This window comes from Lupinus angustifolius, chromosome LG12 (assembly GCF_001865875.1).
Source record: "Lupinus angustifolius cultivar Tanjil chromosome LG12, LupAngTanjil_v1.0, whole genome shotgun sequence".
In the NCBI taxonomy this organism is placed as follows: Eukaryota; Viridiplantae; Streptophyta; class Magnoliopsida; order Fabales; family Fabaceae; genus Lupinus; species Lupinus angustifolius.
In genome coordinates this window covers 14658640-14683217 of record NC_032020.1, presented here as the reverse complement: position 1 = coordinate 14683217, position 24578 = coordinate 14658640, and the positions used below count along the sequence as shown (strand labels likewise).

General features: G+C 33.9%; 3 protein-coding genes across 3 annotated transcripts; 2 read left to right on the top strand and 1 right to left on the bottom strand.

The window, feature by feature from the left end:
• On the top strand, positions 2748–7993 carry LOC109361785 (coiled-coil domain-containing protein SCD2-like). Its single transcript, XM_019607324.1, has 16 exons — positions 2748–3098; positions 3275–3350; positions 3995–4036; positions 4119–4181; positions 4405–4454; positions 4562–4589; positions 5044–5118; positions 5212–5322; positions 5406–5466; positions 5623–5739; positions 5858–5976; positions 6221–6272; positions 6411–6452; positions 6660–6700; positions 6922–7048; positions 7442–7993. Exons 1-16 carry the CDS (start codon positions 2872–2874, stop codon positions 7579–7581), a joined length of 1371 nt encoding a protein of 456 aa, XP_019462869.1. The 5' UTR covers positions 2748–2871; the 3' UTR covers positions 7582–7993.
• LOC109362252 (chaperone protein ClpC, chloroplastic-like) lies at positions 8990–15695 on the bottom strand. Its single transcript, XM_019607914.1, has 10 exons — positions 15573–15695; positions 14365–14945; positions 13403–13518; positions 13174–13299; positions 12894–13079; positions 12040–12255; positions 11310–11527; positions 10954–11029; positions 10775–10864; positions 8990–10471 (listed from the first exon to the last, which is right to left on the bottom strand). The coding sequence occupies exons 2-10, from the start codon at positions 14927–14929 to the stop codon at positions 9293–9295; spliced, it is 2772 nt and encodes a 923-aa protein (XP_019463459.1). The 5' UTR covers positions 14930–14945; positions 15573–15695; the 3' UTR covers positions 8990–9292.
• LOC109362254 (transcription factor ICE1-like) lies at positions 19543–22775 on the top strand. Its single transcript, XM_019607919.1, has 4 exons — positions 19543–20686; positions 21019–21243; positions 21882–22052; positions 22666–22775. The coding sequence occupies exons 1-4, from the start codon at positions 19658–19660 to the stop codon at positions 22747–22749; spliced, it is 1509 nt and encodes a 502-aa protein (XP_019463464.1). The 5' UTR covers positions 19543–19657; the 3' UTR covers positions 22750–22775.

The window sequence follows — 24578 nt, the reverse complement described above, 5'->3', positions numbered from 1 at the left end:
AAATTCTGATTTAGGAAACGACATCATACTTGAACTTTATTTCTGAGTGTTGTGCATTTACAGGTGCAACTATGCAATATATTCACCCTCCCTTCTCACCTTTGGGGTCATTGACCCTACACACTCTACTCTTTTAGTCTTCAATGCAATGCCTAAATTCATTAATGAGTAGACCAAGTCATCCTCAAACTAACGAAACAAAAAGTTATGTTATTGTTTGAAGGAAGTAAAATAAAAAATTATTATTTTTACCAAAAGCATTAGTGATGAATGAAACAGGTAGTATATTATTATGTATGGTGATCAATGAGGGAATAGAAATGAAAATAGTTGGAGGAGAAGGAGGGTGAGAGGAGAGAAAAAACATTTAAATAAATATAAATGTATTATTTAATGATTAAATATAAATACATGTATAAAAGTAGGCAACATTAATGGTGATTTGTAAATATGAAAGTTTCATTGCCGAGTTTCCTATAAATTGCCAACTACACTGTCGATTTTCTAAAATTATACTAGTTTAGTAATTAATTTAGAAGGTGCACGAAAACTATAATATTTCAGTCAATGTACACGTATGATGTAAATTTGCCTCCTACACCTCTATCTCTCCTGTGTACGATATGAACGTCTGTCCCATTATGAGGTACAACCGCACAGCTAAACTACTAAGAATGACACCACTGAGCTTCACCACAATAGTTACTGAAATGACAATATTTTTTTATGAAGTTATACTTTGTACTAGCTTTGAACTTTTATTATTTTTATAATATACAGCCTTTTGCATGCATCACTACTGATATGTTGTCGAAGTTATTGAGCAAGCCACAAGGGAATGTAACTTAAACGATGGGTTTCAAAGTGTTTACTGTTTAATTATAGTGGCCATTGATGATTGCATATAGGATAAATGAATCTGAATTTGTGTGCAGGCAGGAATGTTGTTCTATATCACGGCCATTACGTGGAAGTGTGTACAGTAGGCTCTTCTACTCTTACATTCAGTAACACCCCATACAACCCAGGAGCCATTAATGTACAGAATATATTATCTACAAGTTTAAATATCCTTTGAGAATTTTACCCCCTAAAGGGAGCCTCCTGCGAGTTGAACCCATGATCTGAGAGACTTGTAGTCACAGATTTCATCGAGTCGCTACCACTAAGCCAATATTTATTATTATTATGAAGGTATAATTTGACATATGAAATAATAAACATATATATATTTTGTTAATCATATATATATATATATAAAAATTAGAGAATAAATGATATTTTAGGCCAAATAGATGTTTTTACTCTTAACTTAGTTGAATAGACACACATACAAATATGATGAATGAATGACCAAAAGACTGGTCAGACTATGTCATGTCTATCCATTACTCAGTCCTAAATAATGTCCGAATTTAATTTTTGAGCTCAAACTTGACCCTAAATCTGATGAAACCTAACCATATTTTTATTCAATTATGATGGAGCCAAATCAGGTGAGTATGTAGCCTGTGATCATGCCAAGTCCCGACTATGGATTGGGTATTGAGCTAGCAAAAAAGTTAGGATTTAATATGTATACACTAATAGTGTAAATGTTTTTATATTATCAGTACATTATCTACCATACATATGTTAATCATCATTGATTATCAAACAAAAGTAATATAAATCAATGATAAATAATGTATTGTCAATGTAAAAATTTTTACATTGATAATATATAAATATTAAACTAGTTATGATCAGCCCAAATGTAATACGGGTTATTTTGGACTGAATTTGAATTTAATTCCAGCTAAAAATTTCTTAACCAAACCTTATAGAGGAGAATCCTTTGAAATAATTAAAACACTTTAGGCAACTTGTTGTCTATGCAATTTTCATCTAAATTAAGATAGACAAAAGTACATGAATATGTCTATAATTGAAAAAGGCATGAAATATTATGCTCTATTTATCCCAAATATGTTTAAGACAAGCTTGTAGGTCAACTGCTATATAATTAAAATTAAATAGAAAATGCATAAAAAAGTAAACAAAGTTTGAAAAATAATCTTATATCATTATCACATTTTTAAAATTAGATATAAAAGTATTATAGTTTAAAAAATTTAATATTATATAGTCTTAAACTTCAATAGAAATTCAAAATGTAATACTAATAATATGATTACCTCGGTATTGCCCGTTAGAAAAGCATGCTAGCAAAATTTACATTTTGGGCTAATGGGTAACTTTTCATGCTCTATTTGCCCAATATTTATGGGTGGGCCTCATGAATAAAGCTCAAATTCCTATGATAATCTTAATTGAGGTCACATACAAAAATGGAATAGCTAAATATTAAATTTTGAATAATAAATAATTAAAATTATATAAAATGGATGTTGCCATGTCTTTGGAAATATATTGGTAATTTATGTATATAAAAGATTGATATTTGTATTTAATCATTTTATTATTAAAAAATGTTATATTTTAAAATGGGATAATCAGTATTTCATTTGATCATTTAAATACTCAGTAATTAATATTTTCCAAATCTAGGAAACATCAATAATTTTCAAGGTGGCAATATAATTGAGAATTTTCAACACTAAGTTCAACTTCAAAATCCTTTAATAAACCAAAGGATAAAAACGTGATTACATTTATAAGTAAATGATAAAATTATTGCACTGTCATCACCTTCACCAGCCAAGTGAAATTAATTAAAAAAATGTTTCTTCAAAAAGTTGCCGGTTACCCCTTCTCCAAGCAAGGTTCTGTAAGAGACGGTTGACTAATCCATGATTCCTTTGAGTCTCTCTCTCATTTCTCAACAAAATCTATGAAACTGAATCCTCTCCACATTACTCACATACAATTATGAACCGGACAAGAAACCACACTCCGGTTCAGTCTCTTTCCAACCACCGCAACATAGCCAAACACCATCTTCCTCACCTCATTGCCTCTCACACAGATGAAGAAAACAATGCTTCTGTTAGTGCCACCCCTTCATTTTCAACCTCTAGGCCTAATGTACGATCTGTTTTACTGCCACCCAACAAATTCACACTTCCAACTCAAGTGGCTATACCAAGAAGAGACTGGTACCATCTTTTTATTTCTTAATCTCTTTTGGTTTTGTATCTCAACTAAGTTTTATGCCTTGTGATGCTTCTAGCTCAACCCAACAGTAACTATATTATTGGCCACGTACGTTGGTAATATCTGTAAATTGTAACTCATGCTTCTTTGAATTTTAATCACTTGTTATTAATTTCAGGTTTTCATCAGATATAAGGCAACTTAACTTGAAGGACACAGGAGGTCAGCATGAAGCTTCTGCACTCCTTGATGAAGTATAGTATTTACGTGAAACTCATGTCTCTCTCATAAAACAAATTATGATTGTTGACTGTCCTTAACTCTTAAGATTAATGGAGGAAACTAATTATTTAGTTAGGTAGATTGATATTTATTAGTAATGAACAAATGGAATAATAGATAAGAGGTAAGTGTTAAACTCTTAAACAAATCATGATAGTTGTAAAAATGGACAAATATGAAATACCAAAGATCCATGGCCATATTTGTTGTATTAAAAAAACAGTGGAATATTCATGCACTTTATATTAATTACTCATTTGTTTTACTTATATTTAAAATTAAATAATAATTAAATATGAATGATGAATAATATAATAAAATTGTAAAAGAAATCTTTATATTACCCCTATATACATTTTTTTCTATTAAAAATATTAGTATTAATAAATTTTTATTTACATGATATCAGGTTCCATGCGGTTGATTAATTTTCAAATTTATTATTACAAATTAAAGTCTTCTTTTAAGTGTAACCTGTTACACCATGCATAAGTTATATGAGAAAATTATGTACTGTCTGATTCTTTTAAGATTAGTTTACTTAGAATTTTGTATTGTAATCATTGAAGACTAGTTTTGAAGTTGATTCATTGATATTGATAAATTGATATTGCAGCTTGATGTGCTACACGAAGATAATGAGATCATATTAGACAAGGTGTGCCCTTTCACACCCAAAGAAACTTGATTTTATGATCTTGTTATGTAACACTGAAAATATAGCATGATTATATTTACAGCTAATAGATGCGGAGAAAAGACTCGAGGAAGCAGAGGCTAGAGAGAGGGAACTTGAGAAACGGGTGAATTTTCTAGACATTAACTAAACATGGAAACCTGATAAAAAGTAGTTTTTGTACCATTTTTATATCAGATTTTGAATTACTAGGCTTTTATATGCAACATTTTGTAATTATATGAACTAAAAGCTTCTTAATATTTAACAACATAAGCTTCTATTTACCTTAGTTGTATTTCTAGATGTTGAGTTTGCTGATATGGTTGTCCTTGATTGATCTTTGGCAGATTGCTTCTCTTGGAGACCGTGTAACCCTGGAAGATAAATTGATGAGCAGGTAAACTTGCTTTAAATTCTTTTATACTCTGGATTGAACCTTTTTCTGATGCTTAGTTTTAAAGCTATTATTTTATAAAGTACAATTTTCATGGTATTTTTTTTCAGGAAGGAAGCTGCTTTGCGTCAAAGAGAGGTAAGCCACAAGAATGGACGATGGGTTGTGTTCACCCTTGCTTGATAAACAACCATATGAACTTCTAAGTTTGTGTAAAAATAAGGTTTCGTGCATTACGGAGAAGCACACATGTTTACATTTGTTTAAAGAAGCATAAATCAGATAGTTATGTAGCTGGTTGAGTTTGGAGAAGGTAGATGCACGCAGTATTATTATTATGAGCTAATAGACTGTTTCTAAGATTTTTACCCATAACCTATATGTCACAAGACAAACCAACAACCAACTTTACGATTCTGTTAGGCTCATCCTCTATGTAGCTGGTTATGTAATCTTTGATATTTTTCTACCTTAATCTCTCTGGCCAGTTACAGTTTTCTTCTTAAATTGTGGGTTTTGAGAAACAAGCTCATCAATGCTGATTATTTGGAATAGTGTTCAGTTCTTGTAGTGATCATTGCTTTTGTCACAGGCTGCTCTCAAGGCTGCAAAACAATCGCAGGATGGGAGAGATGAGGAATTGATAGCCCTACGTGTTGAACTTCAGGTAGTTTTTAAGAAAAAGGATGCATTTTTTCTTATAACTGTAATATATTTTGCTTTTGTCTACGTTATAGTTGTCTTCTTTGTATTTTATCAGAACCTAAAAGATGCTGCTGCAGCAGCTATAGAACAGCAGCAAGAAGCTGAGTCTGAGGCAAAAGCTCTCCGCACAATGACACAGAGAATGATTTTGACACAAGAAGAAATGGTTTGTGTTTTCCCCTTAAAATGAGAATTAGCATGTATCTATTTTCCTATCCATCTGAATCCATTTTCATGGCTTTCTTTTAGGAGGAACTTGTTTTGAAAAGATGTTGGCTTGCTCGTTACTGGGGTCTTGCTGTAAAACATGGTTAGAAAAAGCTATTGTTTTCTAGTTTCTACTTTCTACTTTCAATTGTCTACAGAAAATAGAAAACAGGAGGAAGTTTATTTTCCATGATTTCTCTAGCCTATTATGATATGAGTACTTATAATTCTTGTGACATATTTCTTCTATGCTTTCTAGGCTTATGTCCAGATACAGCACCATCCAAACATGGATATTGGTCTTCTCTAGCTCCTCTTCCTTTCGAAGTTGTTATCTCTGCTGGACAGAAAGCTAGGGAGAAACCTTGGGACAAAAGTGAGTATGTTGGTTAATGGAACAGTGGTCTTCTCTAGATCCTCTTCCAAATTTTAGCTGGCTGCTTTTCACTCTTAAATGCTATAATAGTGAATACTAACTAAAAGGTATTTATCAGATGCTGACAATCCAGATAGGAGCAATCCTATTCGCGATTTGAGTGATCTCGCTGGGGAAGGAAGCATTGAAAGCATGCTTTCAGTAGAGATGGGTTTGAGGGAGCTTGCTTCACTAAAGGTTCTCCATTAATATTATTGAAGTTTATGAATTGTATGTTCAGTTACTTAATACATGTTTTCCTCTTGGACATTTTAGAAACACTGGAACATATTTTAATTTGGGTATGTGAAGAAACCAAACTATGTTTTGTACAATGTTTTGATTGGTTGAAAATTTAATTCCTTTTTTTTACCTTTGAGTTTTGGGTGTTTTAATATGCTTTTCTTTTCTCCTTGACTTATGAAAAGTTTTGATTTTGTAGGTTGAGGATGCTGTTGTGGTTGCATTAGCCCAGTACAGACTCCAATATTTAGGTATATCAATTCATCATCCATGTCATCTTCAATTTGGATACACACAATTCATTCATTTGAAGTTGACATCTATTGAAGTCTGTTTGGCAGAACATGATTTTTGCAATAGTGTTTACATTTCAGTTCATTTCTTTTCAGATTCCAAATATCCCGGTGATCCCAAATTTGTTGAAGCATTAGGTAAGAAATAAATTGTCAGCATTTTTCTTGATGTGATTTAGCTATGTTAAGCTTGTGAGGATACAAACCTATAGAATGTATATTTTTGCTAATATATTACATAAATGTGGCTGCACTGCATTTAGCATTCTTCATCCAAAGATGAAAATGTGTTTAGATGATGACCTTATGATTCTTTGTTGAATTTCTGTTCTTTGTTTCCTCCAGAATTAAATGACGAGGAAGCCGACGACGTTGTTTTCAAAGAGGTTAGTTCCTTGTTCTTTGAAGATTCTGACATTTAGCGACTATATTTTTTGCCCAAGTTTTGCAAAATTGTAGTAACTATCACCGTGTGATGTTATAGCACATTGGCATTTGTCTAGCGTTTAGATGTAAAGAAGGAACAGGTTGTCTAAGTTGGATACTACAATCTGAGATAAATCTGCAAAACGAAGTTCATTAACCATAGCCTTTTATAAATTTGCAGGCATGGCTAACTTATTTTTGGAGAAGGGCTTTAACCTATGGTGTGGAAGTGGATATTGCTGAAGAGCGTCTTCGATTCTGGATTAGCCGCAGTGGGCAGTCACCAACTTCACATGATGCCATTGATGGTAAGCTCTAGGCATTCTCATCATTTCCTTTTGTGGTTCTGAAGATAGTAAATAAGTTATCAATTCACAATTGAACAGTCCTGAAAATATAGAGGGATTTGTTCTTCTGTCTCTAAATTGTTTCTGTACCTACTTTTGGTATTGTGTGCCTAAGGGCAGAAAATAAAGGAGTGCATACATGGCATCTACAAAGTCAGGCATGCACTCTTGTATTTTTCGCTAGATGTGAGAATAGGATGCTAATTTTTATATGAGTGAACTTCTATTCCTCTTCACCTATGAGAGTAAAGTTGCATACGTTTACACTCCTCGGATCTCACTGGGTGGGAGTCTTGTGCACTGAACTGCATTTTTTAATGAACTTCTAAGCCTGTGCACTCTGCTTTGTTATAGTTGCGCGAGGCTTATTGGAGTTGAGGAAGCTGGGCATAGAACAACAACTTTGGGAAGCATCACGGAAGGAGATTGATCAGCCTGCACTATTAGCAGTTGATAATCATGAACTCTCCATCATATCTGAAGCTTTGTCCTGATTGTAGGAACTCTTTTTTTGTTCATTCATTTCTAATTGCATTTTTCTTTCTGCACACCATGCTTTCTTGGCTCTTACAAAAAGGAATAGCAATCTTTACATTGCAAAAGAAACATAGTGGACTGTAATCACCCTCATGAGACTGAACTTTCCTCATTCTTTTAATTAATATAGTTTAATTTTATAAGTAAATAATGTGTTGAGTTCTAGATGTATCATCATTAATTCAATTTAATGTAGTGTTGAAGCATGATGCTCATAATTCCTCTGCTTAAATAGTAAGAGTGGATGAGCTTTTTCTCCACTTTGTGTATTTTATGGCTAGCGTGAAAAGGGAGTTAGAAAGCTAGAGTGAAGAAAGGGAAAAGGCAAGTCTTTGCTCTTCTTTGCAAGTATCCAAAAGCAGAATATAGACTTCACTCCAATGTCCAAAGTCTTCCTAACCACTTCTACATTACTTTACTACTATAATAAATTCAGCCACGTTGCTAGACATAAAATTTACCAAGCATAGAGAATGGACTTCGAATTACCATATCCCTCTGTTCACTTATTGTTTTGGAGTTGGGTAAGAGTAAAATTTGTGCTCGAGTCTATCTAGAATATTTTGACAATACAGACGAATGCCAAAAAATTCACTTGAAAGCAGGTGCCTCTCATGAAGCCCCTTTCTCATAGCCTGAAAGATCACTTGTCTTATTCAAGTCATCCTTGGCAGGAAGGCCTCTCCCTGAAATTTTCTGACAAGCCAATTTAGTGTTTTCTGATTAAGTAGTGTTAGTTAATTTAGACTCAGGTTAACAGTGAATACTATATGTGGCAGTATATCCACCGTTCAAAACATAATTTAAAATCTAAAATTATAGATATATGCACATTATGAAACCGAATGGTGGATATGCTACCAGGAGTAGAGTTCAATATAAATCTTAGTCTGGGTTGACATTGTTGATTCTGATTCGGATGAAGATCGTAAGCCATAAATTCTGTAAATGAAGTGATGTCCCGGTATGTTAATATGTATATTGTCAGTGTAGCAACTTGTAACATCTGAATTGGCATAAATGAAGTCATTTTCAGACCGAAAATTCGGTTTGTTGGGTGATGTCCACTATTCTGTGAATCTGGCCTAATTCTGTACAATTACAATCGTGCTTATTCTATTTCAACGATTGGAACCATCCCATTTTTTATTTCGCAGCAAAGTGCTCTTAAAACAGTTTATGGAAACCTGTTACAGAAAGATACAAAATTTCTCTGGGGAAATGATAAATGAAAGGAGTGCTGCAAAAAAAACTCACCCTTTCCATTGGGAGAATGCATCAATTTCAATCAAAAACCTGCATTTGAGAATTTAGTCAAGTCCCCCAACGCAGAGGCATGTCACCTTGCAAGAACACGTCATTATTTGACAACTATATGCATTTAGATGTATTGTGATCTTGAGGTAAACTCAAACCATAACAATTATTAAAGTATGTCATGGCCATGAATAACATTACATTGGTCTAACAGTATTGAACTTCAAACCAACCTGCTTTCATTGCAATTGTTCATTGATTCACGCTATCCAATGTATGAGAAAGACAGCCCCCTTTATCATTCTCGCCACCATTTATCTACTTGCTTTGTTAGCTATATGGGCAACCACATGCTTGGGACTAATAAATGATTAAAAGCTTTATGTCCAAACATAGCAAAAAACAAACATGTTAGACAGAAAGAGCCTCTGGCAGTGAATCTGGTGCACCACTGCTACCGTTAAGCACAATCACATTGCCATCAGAATCAGCATCCACTATAACTGAGTCACCCTCTTTAATCTCTCTAGCAAGCATCTTTTCAGCCATGCTGTCCTCCAATAGCCGCATTATGGCTCTTCTTAGAGGCCTAGCCCCATAACTAGGATTATAACCTTCATCAACCACTCTTTCCCTGAATCTCTCTGTCACTGAAAGCTCAATCTCTTTGGTCTTCAGTCTCTCAAACACCTCCTTCAGCATTATGTCAGCTATCTCTTTCACCTCCAATTTTGTTAGTTGCCTGAAAACAATCATTTCATCCAATCTATTCAAAAACTCTGGTCTGAAGTATTGTTTTAGCTCCTCAGTCACCAAACTCTTGATTCTGTTATAGCTGCTATCCTTCTCATCATAATCAAGGTCAAAACCTATTTTACGACCACCCTTCTCGATAACACTACTTCCAACATTTGATGTCATTATAAGAAGTGTGTTCTTGAAGTCCACAGTTCTTCCCTTACTGTCTGTTAGCCTTCCATCTTCCAGGATCTGAAGCATCATGTTGAATACATCAGGATGGGCTTTTTCAATCTCATCAAAGAGTACAACAGTGTAGGGACGACGCCGAACTGCCTCAGTCAGTTGACCACCCTCAGTGTAACCAACATATCCAGGAGGAGAACCAATGAGTTTGGAGACTGTGTGCCTTTCCATAAATTCACTCATGTCAAGCCGAATCATGGCTTCTTCAGAGCCAAAGTAGTATGAAGCCAAAGATTTGGCCAACTCAGACTTTCCCACCCCAGTAGGTCCAGAAAAGATGAAACTGGCAATTGGACGATTAGGGTTCTTCAATCCAACTCGGGCTCGGCGAATAGCCCGGCTAATGGCTTTAACTGCTTCATCCTGACCAATGATTCGCTTATGTAAAGTCTCTTCCATCTTGAGGAGGCGGTCAGATTCATCTGCTGAGACTTTATCAACAGGAATACCAGTCCAGGAGGCGACAATATGTTGTATGTCAACTTCTGTCACAACTGGACCTTCATCTCCTGCCTCGCTCTCTGCCTTGCTCATCTCCTTGCCCTTCTCTACCAGTGCTGAGATCTGTGCCTTAAGATCCATTTCTTTATCTCGTAGTTCTCCAGCCTATCAAAAATTCAAGAATCGTCAACTTGCTAACTGATGACCAGAAATATTAATGAATTGGAGATATATTTGGTACAATTCAGCAAAAAACAAAACACTACATTGTTCATTCAACTCAACAAATTAGAAACAGCAGTCACTATACAACTTTGGGGGCAACGAGTCCTCTGTATCGCTGAAGGTAAAACGTTACTTTTCAACAGCAGTAAAATATCCCATTGGACCAAAGTGGTGTGGTGTTCTCAAACTATTTGCTGTAGTTATAAAGCTTTACAAGTTAAATTTTAAGTAAAATAACATTACCTTTTCAAAGTCTTGGTTGCGAACAGCTTCTCCTTTCTCCTTCACAATCTGCCTGACCTCCTTGTCCAGCACTCTGGCATCTTCAGGTAACTGGAAATGCATAAATATAGCCCAATTAGCTCTCAGTAATATAGAATAGATTAACTGCCAGTTGAAGGAAGGGTAAACAAACAATATACCTGTGCATGTTGAAGCCGGACTCGGGAACCGGCTTCATCAATCAAATCTATAGCTTTGTCTGGCAAAAATCGATCACTGTAAGAGAAAGCATTACTATTAAGCTAGAGAATTTTTAAGACATACGGGAGAAGAAAAAACAGGATATCATATATTGATATCAGAAGGCCATATTAGAGTTCCAAAATAAGTATCATAAAACGATTCAAAGAGGATTACACATGCTAAATTCCAGAAGATATACACGAAATGAATTCAGTCCAGTTTAAACGTGTAACAATGATAAAAGAAAACAAAAGCCTCGTCTTTTCCAGCATAGTTGAACAGAGATGTTGCAGAAAAATGAATTATGACAAACCTAATATATTGGTATGACAGCTGGGCAGCAGCAACAAGAGCATCATCAGTATAGCGGAGTTTATGATGAAGCTCATAGCGTTCTCTAAGTCCTCTCAGTATCTGTATGCTTTCATCCACAGTTGGTTCTGGCACTTTAACTGGCTGGAATCGTCTCTCTAAAGCTGGATCTTTTTCAATGTGTTTCCTGTATTCATCCAGTGTTGTAGCTCCTATACACTGGATAAATTTTTAAGAAGACATATTTTAGAACAATTATAACATAACTTATCTAACCAAATCTATCAATTTACAAGATGCGCATGTAGGTGAGTTTAGTGTGCCATAATTAGATGTCTTCACATTCACAACTGGTCTACAGTGATTATTCTGTTTTCTGTTCTTGACCCCACCAAGGTTGAAGATGTTGGAAGTGACAACATTATTTTTCATAAAAAATTCACCAGAATTAATTGATAGCTCACCATATCAGGCCTATTAAATATCACATTTTTTAGCTTTTCACAAACATTGAACCAGAAAAAATATCAGATGTTCCTTTTGTAAAGTATGGAATTGCTAAGGCAATCTAAGCATATGACTAGAACACAAAAGAGCAATTACTTTTATCCTTTTTTATGACAAAGTTCAAGAGTGACGCAAACACCCAATTTTTCGCCACACAAGTTGTTTTCACGGTCATAGCAAAAAGGCAGAATATCCATTTTGGACATCTCAAGGGATAATATTACCTGCAGTTCACCTCTGGCAAGAGCTGGTTTTAATATGTTTGCAGCATCAATTGCCCCTTCGGCTGCTCCTGCTCCAATTAGAGTGTGCACTTCATCAATAAAAAGTATTATATCATCATTTTGCTTGATTTCCTCCATTAGTTTCTTCAATCTCTCCTCAAACTCTCCACGATATTTAGTTCCAGCTACAAGCAAACCCATATCAAGGGTTATAACCTAAACCATGCAGAACACAAGGCACACAATTAGTATAGGATAGAGGAGGCGTCATGGGGTAACTAATCACTCTGAATAAAAACATATCAAATGAGAAATTATATGATGGGAAAAATCATGTGATGTGCTGAAACCAGTATTAGAAGTGGGCATAAGTTAAACTAGTGAAAATGTATAATTTAGAGAAGGTGGTCGCCTACTTGCTTGCCATTAAGTAATAAAATAGCTCAGAGATGGCACATAACCATACTGTTATATGCCAAATATGGTTAAGCAAGACGAAGCTTTCATGTTATTCTGAACACCTCAAAAGTATGTTAAACACCCACAAATAAAAGAATTTTAATCAATAATAATCTTAAACTGAAATGGGAAACTAGCATCACACAATTAGATAACTGAAAATGAGACAGCAGGATCTGATACAGGTTTAATGGTCTTGTTGCAAAAATGATTCCCTTCTTAGTCATCTAAAATTAAAAAAAAAATAGAAGAATGGGATATTATTTTAGAATCACTTTACAAGGATCCAGCAAGTTGAAGTAAAATGCTAATAGTAGTGAAATTGGAATCGAAAATCGTTTGAATTGAACAAGCATCAATTTTACAAATTGTTGAAATAAAATTATTTAAATAACCTTCTTTCCCTCTATAGTCTCAGGAACATCGCCATTTGCAATCCGCTGGGCTAAACCTTCAGCAATAGCTGTCTTCCCAACACCTGGTTCTCCAATAAGACAAGGATTATTTTTGGTACGACGACCTAAAATTTGAGTGACACGTTCAATTTGTGGCTGCCTTCCCACAACAGGATCCAGTTTTCCCTGAAGGGGGATAAGAAGAAACACAATTATGCTTTAAACAAAATGAAGTCTCATCTATCATCAGTGAAGAAGAAAAAAGAAACTCCATCGTTACCTCCTCAGCTAGCTTGGTCAAATTGGTGCCATATTCCTCCAAAGTTGGCATCTTATTGCTACCACTTCCTTGACCACCAACACTAGCAGGAACACTGTCAGCACTCTCACCAACCATGCGAATAACCTGTACCATCGATGGAGATTAAAAGATTTAACAAAAGATAAAGGCATATTTATATGTGATAGAGATATACACAAAAAAGATTAAATTATGACATAATACTAGCCTGAGTACGAATATTAGTTGGATCGGCACCCAGGTTTTCCAGAACACGTGCTGCTACTCCCTCACCCTCTCTTAGGAGACCTAGGAGCAAGTGTTCAGATCCAATATAATTGTGGCCTGAAAATTTCAAGGAGTAAGCTCAGATTGTGCAGCAAGTACAAACGAAATATTACAACTACATACAATTTTTATTCCCCTCCCTTGGTCAATAGATGGTGGGAGGGGGGAGCCAGTCTAAACAAATTCACAGATAAACTCCACAACCCATTTTGGATGTATTTTAAGCAAATAATTGTTTGCCAAGTACTTGTGTTTAGGATACTTCATGCACCCGGAAACCATTTTTATATTCATGAACATGCAATTTCGTAGATATCCCACTATGCAATGAGAAAAACTGTGACTTTCTATTACTAGACATCTTGACAATTTAACCAGCTTGGAGAAGTTGTTTGATGTTTTCAAAGGAAGTAGCATCATCTTGTGGTTGCTCACCAAATGAAAGGCAATGAAGTTTGAAGGTTTCGACAGGAGGGTGACTCAAGAAATATTAAACAGAGATTTTTTTTTTAAATCCGTCCATCTGGTTAACTTTATTTATGGTCTTTCTTTCTGTAGCTCATTATATGTTGAGGCATTTTGCCCAATCCATTGCTCTTTGACTGTGCTTTTCCTCTTCTCTAAAACAACAAAACTGAGTTGACTCTTCAGGTAAAATACATTGGACATAAGACAAGCAAATAACTTCTAGACCCAATCCATTGCTCTTTGACTGTGCTTTTCCTATTCTCTAAAACAACAAAACTGAGTTGACTCTTCAGGTAAAATACATTGGACATAAGACAAGCAAATAACTTCTAGACAAGTGGATATAAGGAATGAACTTTTCAGTAAAGCAGATGCCTTTATGTAACTAAGTAATTAGATACTAAAAAGAACAAATAAAGGGTAGAAAACCATTACCAAGTTGGCGAGCTTCTTCCAGTGATAGTTCCAAAACACGCTTTGCGCGAGGGGTAAATGGAATCTCAACAGCAACAAATCCACTACCCCTTCCAATTATCTTTTCAACTTCCACACGTGCATCCTTAAGGTTAATTCCCATAGACTTCAGCACCTTAGCGGCAATACCAGTGCCTTCACCAATAAGACCCAGTAGAATTTGTTCAGTTCCAACAAAATTGTGACCAAGCCGTCTTGCTTCCTCCTGGGCAAGCATAATTACTTTGATTGCTTTCTCGGTGAAACGCTCAAACATGGCCTTAGGTACGCATCTGCTAGCCCTTGCTCGCCTAGAAGAAGTTGCAGTTAACACCTTAGAATGAAAATCCTGCCCAGGTCTCAACATAGTATCCAAAGGATTAGAAGCATGTAGTCCAGAGAAAGTTGTCAGTCTTATTCCAGGCATTCTTAAGGTAGACATCATTTTCACCGGTCTTTTAGATTTTCCAGATCCCTTGTGTTGACTATTCCTTTGCCCAGACACCAAGCCTGGAATATTAATTGACTGAGCCAGAACCCTAGCCATGATTCGGAATCGCTTGCTGCAATTATTTTAAGAAAACATATTAACTTACAAGAAACACATCATAGAAATCTAAAGGACAAAAAATCACTTCATTTAGGACACACCAACCACTAAAAATTATGAAATGAAACTACAAGCTATAAGTCTAAGATGCTAAAAAAAATAGATACTGCAAACATATTCGATAAACAACATACGTATAGAGCTTCAAATGTGGGACTATCGAATCAACATGACAAACTAATGAAAACTAAAAATATTGTTAATAAAATAGTTAAAACCATACACACACAATTTAAACCTAGATAGACTCGGGATAAGTCATAAGTGCGTGGAAAGGAATAAATTAGCTATTTGCATGTTATGAAAAAGATAAAGGCGAGAAAGAAAGTGGGAAGTTGAGTTGGACAATAAAGATGATAAATTTATACATAAGAGAAGAAAAGCATTTGAGCAAACACCTGGTGGGCAAGACTAAAAAAGCAAGAGATGATAACAGGAAGTGATGGAATCTAGTTCCAAGAACCTAAAAGAATCAACTTTTGCAGTATCAAACCCAGCACAGTTATAAAAAATAGGAAAAATTAGAAATATATAATAATATGTAGCAAGATAGAAAAAACAGAAAAGAAAACGAAGGTACCAGCAGCAACCCTGGTAGTGATTGAAGTTGATTAAGAAGATAAAGGAGGAGGAAGATTGGGTAGGTTTCGCGAAGGGAAGAGAAATGGGTTAGCTGGGTGAGAGTAATAGATAATGTGCAATGTGCGGTCGTCGACCCTTTTATATAACTGTATCTCACTCGTGTCCAGCTACTATTGGTTCCCACTGCTGTCTTTTTTAATTCTTTTTCTTTATCTGGTTAAACAATGGCACATTACCTGGTTCTATAAGTATTTACATGTCCATTTATAGATCTTTTTACAACATAATATCATGTCTAGAAATTTAAACTAACCACTTTCACATCTGATGCGTATAGGTATGGTTCGAAACAGATTGAATCATAACTCAACTTAGATAACAATTCCTCAAAAAAATTGAATTGACTTATATTAAGTTTGAATCCAATTTAATTGATGTTCATCAATTGTTCGATATAATTCATTAGCTTGAATTAGCTTGCTTCTTTAAGAGTTTGTGAAATTTTATCAATTATCTATATATATATATATAGTTACTCATGTGAAAACAGTGCACCACTGTGAGAAGTGAAAATAATTAATATGAAGTGTTATTCTTATTTGAACGTTCAAGATAATATATGTATATGATTATCATGTGATCAATAAGTAATTTTTAATCCTAATCATCCATGATTGGTTATAAGGCTCAGAGTTATTGTTCTCATAGTTTTTATATTAAGTAATATATATATATATAATCGAGTCGGCTCATGAACCTAACAAGTCGTATTGTATTTGACTCAATTTCGACTCATTTATTTAACAAGTTTAATTTTTAGCTTAAGTTTAACTTGTTTGATTCATACAAAGTTTATCGAGTTAAATGACAAGTCTAAATCCAAACAAATATTGAGTTGGTTCGGTACATTATTAGTTTTGAATATACAAATGAAAATTGGTGATGGTTAATGTTCCTACCTCTTGTCCAAGAACTTATTGTATCATCCCCGGCTGAAATTTTCACCAAGGTTAACCACCACACGCCCCCAAGTTGTCAGCATACCTATTAGTCCATCAGACATATTAACCCGACCTATAAAACTGACCACTAGTTCACATGATCTAGAATCGAGCAATAAGTATTTTATAGGAAGACTCTCTAGACAACATCTAAGAACTATCATATATTCCAATAGTTTTTATAAGCCCTAATGTATGTATATCTTGACTAACTAATAGACAATATATGACGATGACATCATCCATCACATTAGTAGACTTTCCTTCATAATAAGATGAGTTCCTCCAAAATAAGTATAAGAGAGAAGGCCTTGCACAAGAGAAAGTATGTTTTATTGTTGGTCTTACCTACATCTCTTATGTTTCTCTCCACCTTTTCTCTATATAATGTATCTTATAAATATTGATTCTAATGCCAAAGTCCTATTTTCAAGTACACACCTCATATGCCCCAAGAGAGGTCCATAATCAATTCAACACATTTTCAACCATTTGAAAATTGGTTTGAGTCTCCTTCAATCCAGTTACATCACTATCTCACCATTCCTCTACCGCACTTACAGTTTATTTGGAAGTTGGATCTTGAAGGGAAAGAATGGAAAGAGAAGGTTCGAGAGTCATCTCACAAGTGTATTTCGCCTTCCATTTTATTTCTTTCCGCTCTAAAATCCAACTCCCAAACAAGCTCTTTCTTTTAGAAAAATACACATAAGTAGCCAAGGTTATATGTGATAAGTACAATTAACCAAGGTTGTGTGTTGTTTGAAAAAAAAACACATGTAATAATACACAGGTAATATCACATATATAGTACGGAATTAAAATGTGTATGTTACAGAGCTAGTGTTGGAAATAATGGGCCTACGAAATTTGATATGAAGCTGAATGCCTCGTGGGCTTTATGTAATCCAGTGGACAAGCAGTTGAAGACATCGTGGATGATAGTTGATACAAAAAATGTGGGATGACATACCCCACAAGACAAATGCAAATTAAAATAACATGTCCGATATTCACGAGCTTATTGTTGAAATAATAAAGCAGAGTATCTTTTCTAAACACACTCGCGGCATATATTGAATTTCAAAATTCAATTTGTTGCATTCAATTCTGGATTTCTGGCACGAATTACCGATGTATTAGTATGAAGCATCGAATTTGTTATTCCACTTTTTGTACCATCAATTTTCATTGATTGAAATTTTTTATTTAAATTAAAACTGTAATTATTAAATATTTTTATAATCAATGATACCTCCTGACACATGCAATGATACAAACTAGTGAGACAACAGATGAGTTTGATCCTGGAAACACAGTTAGAATCAGCAGAACAACTTCCAAAGTCTCTTCCAAGAGTTGCATTTTTTATGGAACCTTAAATTTGTAAACTAGTTAGAGAAGGAGCTTAAAAACAAAATTTCTTTAAAAAAAACGTAAGGCCCTTCCACTATTCATATATTAAAAAGACATTTATTTTGAAGCAAAAATAATACACAAAAAAACATTGAAAATAGTAAACTTTATATTATTATTACACAAACCAGCGTGGAACACAATTTGACAACTATCTTCAACAAAATTATGTCTATGTGTTGTTAAATTTTATTTTTTATATATAGACGCATGAACGCATCTAAAAAATATCCAAATACAAAGTACAACTATTTATTGTAAAACGTAATTCCTAGAGAGAAATGGATGAATGTTCCCATACTAGAGAGAGAGAGGGAAGAGGTGAGGTGTTATAAATAGATATACTTTAGATTTGGCAGTAACTGGTGACAAGGAAAGGCTTCACGAGATACTTGAGATTGAGACTATCTCATCATCCCTTCACTGTCACTATTTAATCATATTTCTATTTTTCATTTTTTCTTATTATATAGTTTTTCCTCATAAAATGATTTTTTATGTGTGAAGTAACAAAAAATATTTAATCCATAAAATACTGTTTATTTTAATTTTAAAAAAGACCGTGTATATTTTGTCAAAGAAAATGCCTAGTATACAGTTTTAGAACGGGAGAATTAATTGTTGATAAAATATTGCTACATACATATATTTTCACACATATCATATAAAAAGTTTATAATTTCTCATATGATTACATAATAGTTAGAGTAAATGTTTTAGTAAAATTATATAAATTACTGTTCGCTTTTTTACACTCACACAAACTACTTAATTTTTATACTTTTATTACACTGACCTCTGCACGATAAAAAAGTGAAAATTTTCAAACAAAAAATATGATAAACGCAATTTAGTTAAACAAAACATTGTATATTATAGAGATATGTCCAAATAATATATGAATCAATATCTCTTTATTATTTTTGATTCATTACGATATAGTAATGCGTTTTGTAACAAAAAAGAACAAATATACATTATTTGTATATTATTTAGACTTGTGTACACAATATACCATATTTTGTTTAACTTAATTGCATTTGTCACATTTTTTGTTTAAAAAATTACACTTATTTCTCATACAGTAATGATGAATGTAATAAAAGTATAAAAATTAGAGGTTTGTATATATATAAAAAAATGAGGATGATTTATGTAATTTCACTAAACTCAAGAGTATTAATGTTATTGAGCTTATTCATCTCTCGTATGAGACCAAAACAATTTGCACAAATTAAGGGTGACTTATTTATTGTATGTGATGCTTATCTTATTATGTAGTTTGTTCAAGAGGGTTAGTGTAGCAACCTTGTTATTTGTATCACTAACATTGTACAACAAACTTTTTTGAGAGAAAAAAAGGAGGGTCTCACTTTTTTACTTAAGAGTTTTTTCTCTATTACAATTGATGTTAAAGAATGTTTTACAAATTTGTTTGTAGACATTTATTAGTGTAAGAATTGAAAGCTTTGCTTGTTGCAACATTCCAAAAATCAAGTTGAATAAAGCCAAGCCAAATGCCATTTTCCAAATGCAACTTCCTCTCTTCCTTCAACTCCTTCTACCACTTTCTTACTTCAACCAACTTCCTTGTTTGTTTTGTTCTTCTCTTCTCTCCCTTAGGTAAACAAAACCAAAAGCTTTTGTTAGAATAAACTAAAAAAAAATGATGTCTAGAGTTTCATGGATGGTAGAAGCTGATAGAGAACAACACTCCAATGGCAACAACAACAACAAGGATGAATTATTGAGTTCTTTGGGTGGTTTTAAACCCATGTTTGAGGTCAATGAAGAATGGTTCATGGCAAATAATATTAACCAAAATCACACAGTGTGTTCTCCTAACTATACAGACCCAGATAATCTATTGTTTCATCCATTAGACTCCTCTTCATGCTCACTCTCTTCTTCTATTCTCACCAATCTCAACTCATCTCAGGTGCAATACTTTCTACCTCCAAAACCTACCTTTTCTTCTCTTCTCAATACCAACCCTTTGGAGCATGGCTTTGATCAAAGTGGTACTTATGAGGTGGGGTTTCTTGAGCCTCAAGCTTCCAATTCCAACAACACCTCAAATAATCAATTAAGTACCCTTCCAAGTTATTTGAGCTTAGAACCTCATTTAGAAAATATGTGTATGAATATCATACCCCAAATGCCACAAAGCAGTGTGGACTTTGGTGGTTTTCACACCTTTGAGGAGAGTCCTAGAGAGGCTTTGGTTTTGAACAGATCTAACACACTGAGAGCCCTTAAAACTTTGCCTCAACCTGGTGCAACACAACCAACTCTTTTTCAGAAGAGAGCAGCACTTTGGAATAAAAACTTGACAGATAAGAACATCAACAACTTGGAAAACTGTGAGGTACTTGAGGAAGTGAATTATGATAAGAAAAGAAAGATGAGTAATAGAGGAGAAGATGATGCTGAAGGTGGCAGTTTTGATGGGTCAGGAAGATTGAGTTATGATTCTGATTATGATGTAACTGAGAGTAATAACAATAAGATAGAAGAGAATGGAAAGAATGGTGGAAATAGCTCAAATGCTAACAGCAACATCAGTGGCTTGGATCAGAAAGGGAAGAAGAAAAATGGAATGCCCGCTAAGAATTTGATGGCTGAACGCCGCAGAAGGAAGAAACTCAATGATAGACTCTATATGCTAAGGTCCCTTGTTCCAAACATTAGCAAAGTAAGAGTTTCTTAATTAACCACTTCAATATAATTTCCTCTTAAATTTTAATTCATGTTATATTAGTTAGTTGAATCATAGAGGTAACTTAGACAGTTGAATAATAGTTAGTAATTACATTTCAATTCTCATAAGTGGTTTGGTACAACGGTAAGGTCGTTACTTAATAATTATGAGATCATATTTTCATATCTTGGAAACAACCTATCTACTTATGAGGTAAGGTTATGTATATCTATGGTCCCCAAACATCACTAAGTGGGAGTGTGATGTAGTGAGCAACCAATTACATATCAACTCTTCAAACTTTAATAGTTATTGTTGTTTGAAAGATGGATAGGTCTTCAATCCTTGGGGATGCAATTGAGTATTTAAAGGAACTTCTGAAAAAGATCAATGACCTTCATAATGAATTGGAGTCAACACCTTCAGGATCTTCACTCACAACTGCTTCAACTTTCTCTCCTTTGTCACCAACTCTACCTACACTTCGTAGCCGTATGAAAGAACAGCTTTGCCCCACCACTTTGCTTAGCCCAAACGGCCAACCTGCAAGGGTAATATTGTTTCTCCAAATTCTGAAACATGTCCATTATATTTATTAACTCATCTGCCATTGCTTCCTTACTTTCATATTCCTATTTCTAGTTTCGGATATATGAACAAGAATCATATTTTTCTGTCGTGCCTTAATGTAGATAACATTAACCAGAAGTTATTGGATGGTCCCCAACACATGGTTTTGAACATTCATTTTGAATTAACTCTTAATTTTGACTATATAGAATGCATTAGTACTGTTGATAGTAAATAAATGTGTTATTTTAACTTATTATCACATAATCAACATTACTAACATGTCCTAGACCACTATTAAAAAATTTCTCAACATGAACCGTATATTTTGAGAATGGACTAAGGTTCTCTCCAGTAGTAGAGAGTTCAGTATTGAACTCAAATACTAATATGTGGCATTCAAGAAGGTTTTTATAATTCAGATTTAATTTTATTTTTAAATTAAATAAATGAAAACTCAAAACAAAATCCCCCACTAAGATGAGTTATGTTCCTTCATTAGGCTTGGTTAGTCACTAGGCTCACATCATATACTTCTATTTGTTTAGTATGATTTGATGTCAACTTTCTAAATGCTACCATGCTATTGATGGTAAAATTTTATTATATATACATATAGGTTGAGGTTCGGCTATGTGAAGGAAGAGTCGTAAATATTCACATGTTTTGTGGCCGTAAACCTGGTTTGTTGCTCTCAACTATGAGGACTTTGGATAATCTTGGGTTAGACATTCAACAAGGTGTGATAAGCTATTTCAATGGATTTGCTATGGATATTTTTCGAGCTGAGGTAAATTTTTAATTACAAGAGATACATGTGGCAATTGGTTACATGTGAAAATTCTAAGTTGAACCTAGTTTGATGATATTGATAAGGGAAAATGTCCAAACATACATAAACATTGTATGAGATGTAAGTTAATCTAAAGGAAGTAATAAACTAATACATTTCATGTGTGTCTTTCAACAAATATCATTTATAGGATGAACATTGGTTCAATTACATAATGTTTTTTTTGCTATCTAAAACATTAAAAATGGATGAAAACTGTACGTATAATTTTCTGTACATTTTTTTTGAAGTTCAACGGCTAAATTACATATCAAAGTTAGGGGGTGCTTTTGAATGATGAATGATTATTTTGCACCTAAGCCAAAGTCTACATTTTTTTAATATAATTTTTATACTTTAGGACTAAATTACATGTGTTTTTAGACTTAGACCTATTTATAACAATCATCTACCACCACAACATGCCCATGTCCATTAGACAGAGTAATGTTAATGCTATTGTACTTTATGCTTCTCATGAACATTCTTTAATGCTTGCTAAAATAAGTTTTATTAGTTTATTCTAATTTGTTTCTCATGTAAGGGCTAACCTTAATTTGCTCTGTTTCAGCAATGCAAGGAAGGTCTGGATATTCATCCAGAGCAAATCAAAACAGCACTCCTGGATTCAGCTGGCTTCCTTAACATCACATAGTGCTTTTGCCAATAACCAAGTTATATATATAGATATACATACATACATACATATATATATATATATATATATATATATGTGTGTGTGTATATATATATATATTGGTTCCATTTCAAATGTATAGCAATATTTTATTAATAGTCACCTTAGCAATCTTAATCATTTATAGATGCTCACAATTCAAATGTACTGTACTCTAGCTCTGTTAACTCATGTTTTATTTGAACAAGAAGAAACTCAATTTACATGCATGGATATTATATATTGAACAGCTCTACTTGCACTGTTTGGGATGCATGCATTTTGAAAATGATGGTCTACTTGCCAATAAAAATTTATTGGCATTACTTACCGATAAATCTTCACATGCCTATAACCAACTAAGTTAAATATTCAAGATGAATTGAAAGTAGATGATGGTATCCAATTAGTTTGGAAACATTCTGAAGATGTATTTTGAGGTTAACCTTGTTAACCTAACCTTGGGAGTGACGAGGGAAAGAGAACGAGAGAAATCAAAGGATTAGGAATGGAGATGAAGGGAAAGGAAGGAAATCCACCTTGTTTAGGATATAACATTTAGAAGATGGAGGGTAAAACAAGAATATTTTTTTATTTTTCAAACCTCAAATTTGGAGAGCTAAGCTCTTGGTAACATCGTCAAGGATACTCAGAAGGTCTATATTGTAGAGAAGTAGTTAAAGAGAATTAGACATTGATGAACAAGGTGGAGTCATATATTCACTAAGGTGGAGATTCTTCTGTAGATTTCCTAAGGAGCGAGATATTCGTCTATTTCAATCAAGGTGAAGATTTTTGGGATGCTTGAAATATGTTATTGTGTCAGTCCTACATTGTCTAGTATTGGAATAAAGTAAAATAATCAATATTATATATTGGACTCAAGTCCATTGTTATAATGTGCACCAGATATAAGCATCAGGTAGGCCCATGAGTGTGCTAGGGCTTATAATCCATATTCTCTAATAATATCTTGGTAGCCGCTCAGCGCTCCTAGGGACGTAGACATAATTGGCCAAACCCCATTAACAAATTCTCTTGTGTCTTCTCTTCTATTTATTCTATGCACTTTATTTGATTGCTTTTGGCTAACGCTGCATAACGATCGCTTCCACTACACCAACAAAATTAATCATTTTCGGGGTTCATTATTGTCCATTCCAACAAATGTCACTCACAAGAATCAAACTATCTATATTGAGGATCCAATAAAACTTTACATCACTGGACCAAGGTATGATGGATTATTAATATTTAGTTTGTTTAACCTCAAATCATACATATGTTGAGACATTTAAAAAATAAATAAAAAACAGAACATGATATAAGCTTGAATTTGGTGCTATCTTGGATGGAATCTCCATCACGCAACTCGATTAGAAATATCCCAAGGGGAAAGGACCACAGAACAAGTAATAGTACCTTGGCATCACCAAAATTAACCATGAATACATTTCAACAATTTTCAAATGTTTCATCAATATTTTCATACTCAAAGTATCCACTTTCTTGTTCTCATAATATGACTACATTTCCAATCTTGGCCGCTTACAAGGAAACCTTTGTAGCCATATGATATGATGACATTACCCCACTCTCCAATGAATGAGACTCCTCTCAAGTAATGGAGAGTCAAGTGACTTTTTCCTTTGTATTTTAATGGTAGAAGTGTAACATCATTACACATAGAAGGGATATAAATGTCAATATAGGTTAATTTTTGTTTACTTTTACACACCACTTGCCTCTCCATTTAATGGAGAGGAGTCTTACTCCTCTCCGACCACAAATGTGAAAAGATAAAAATC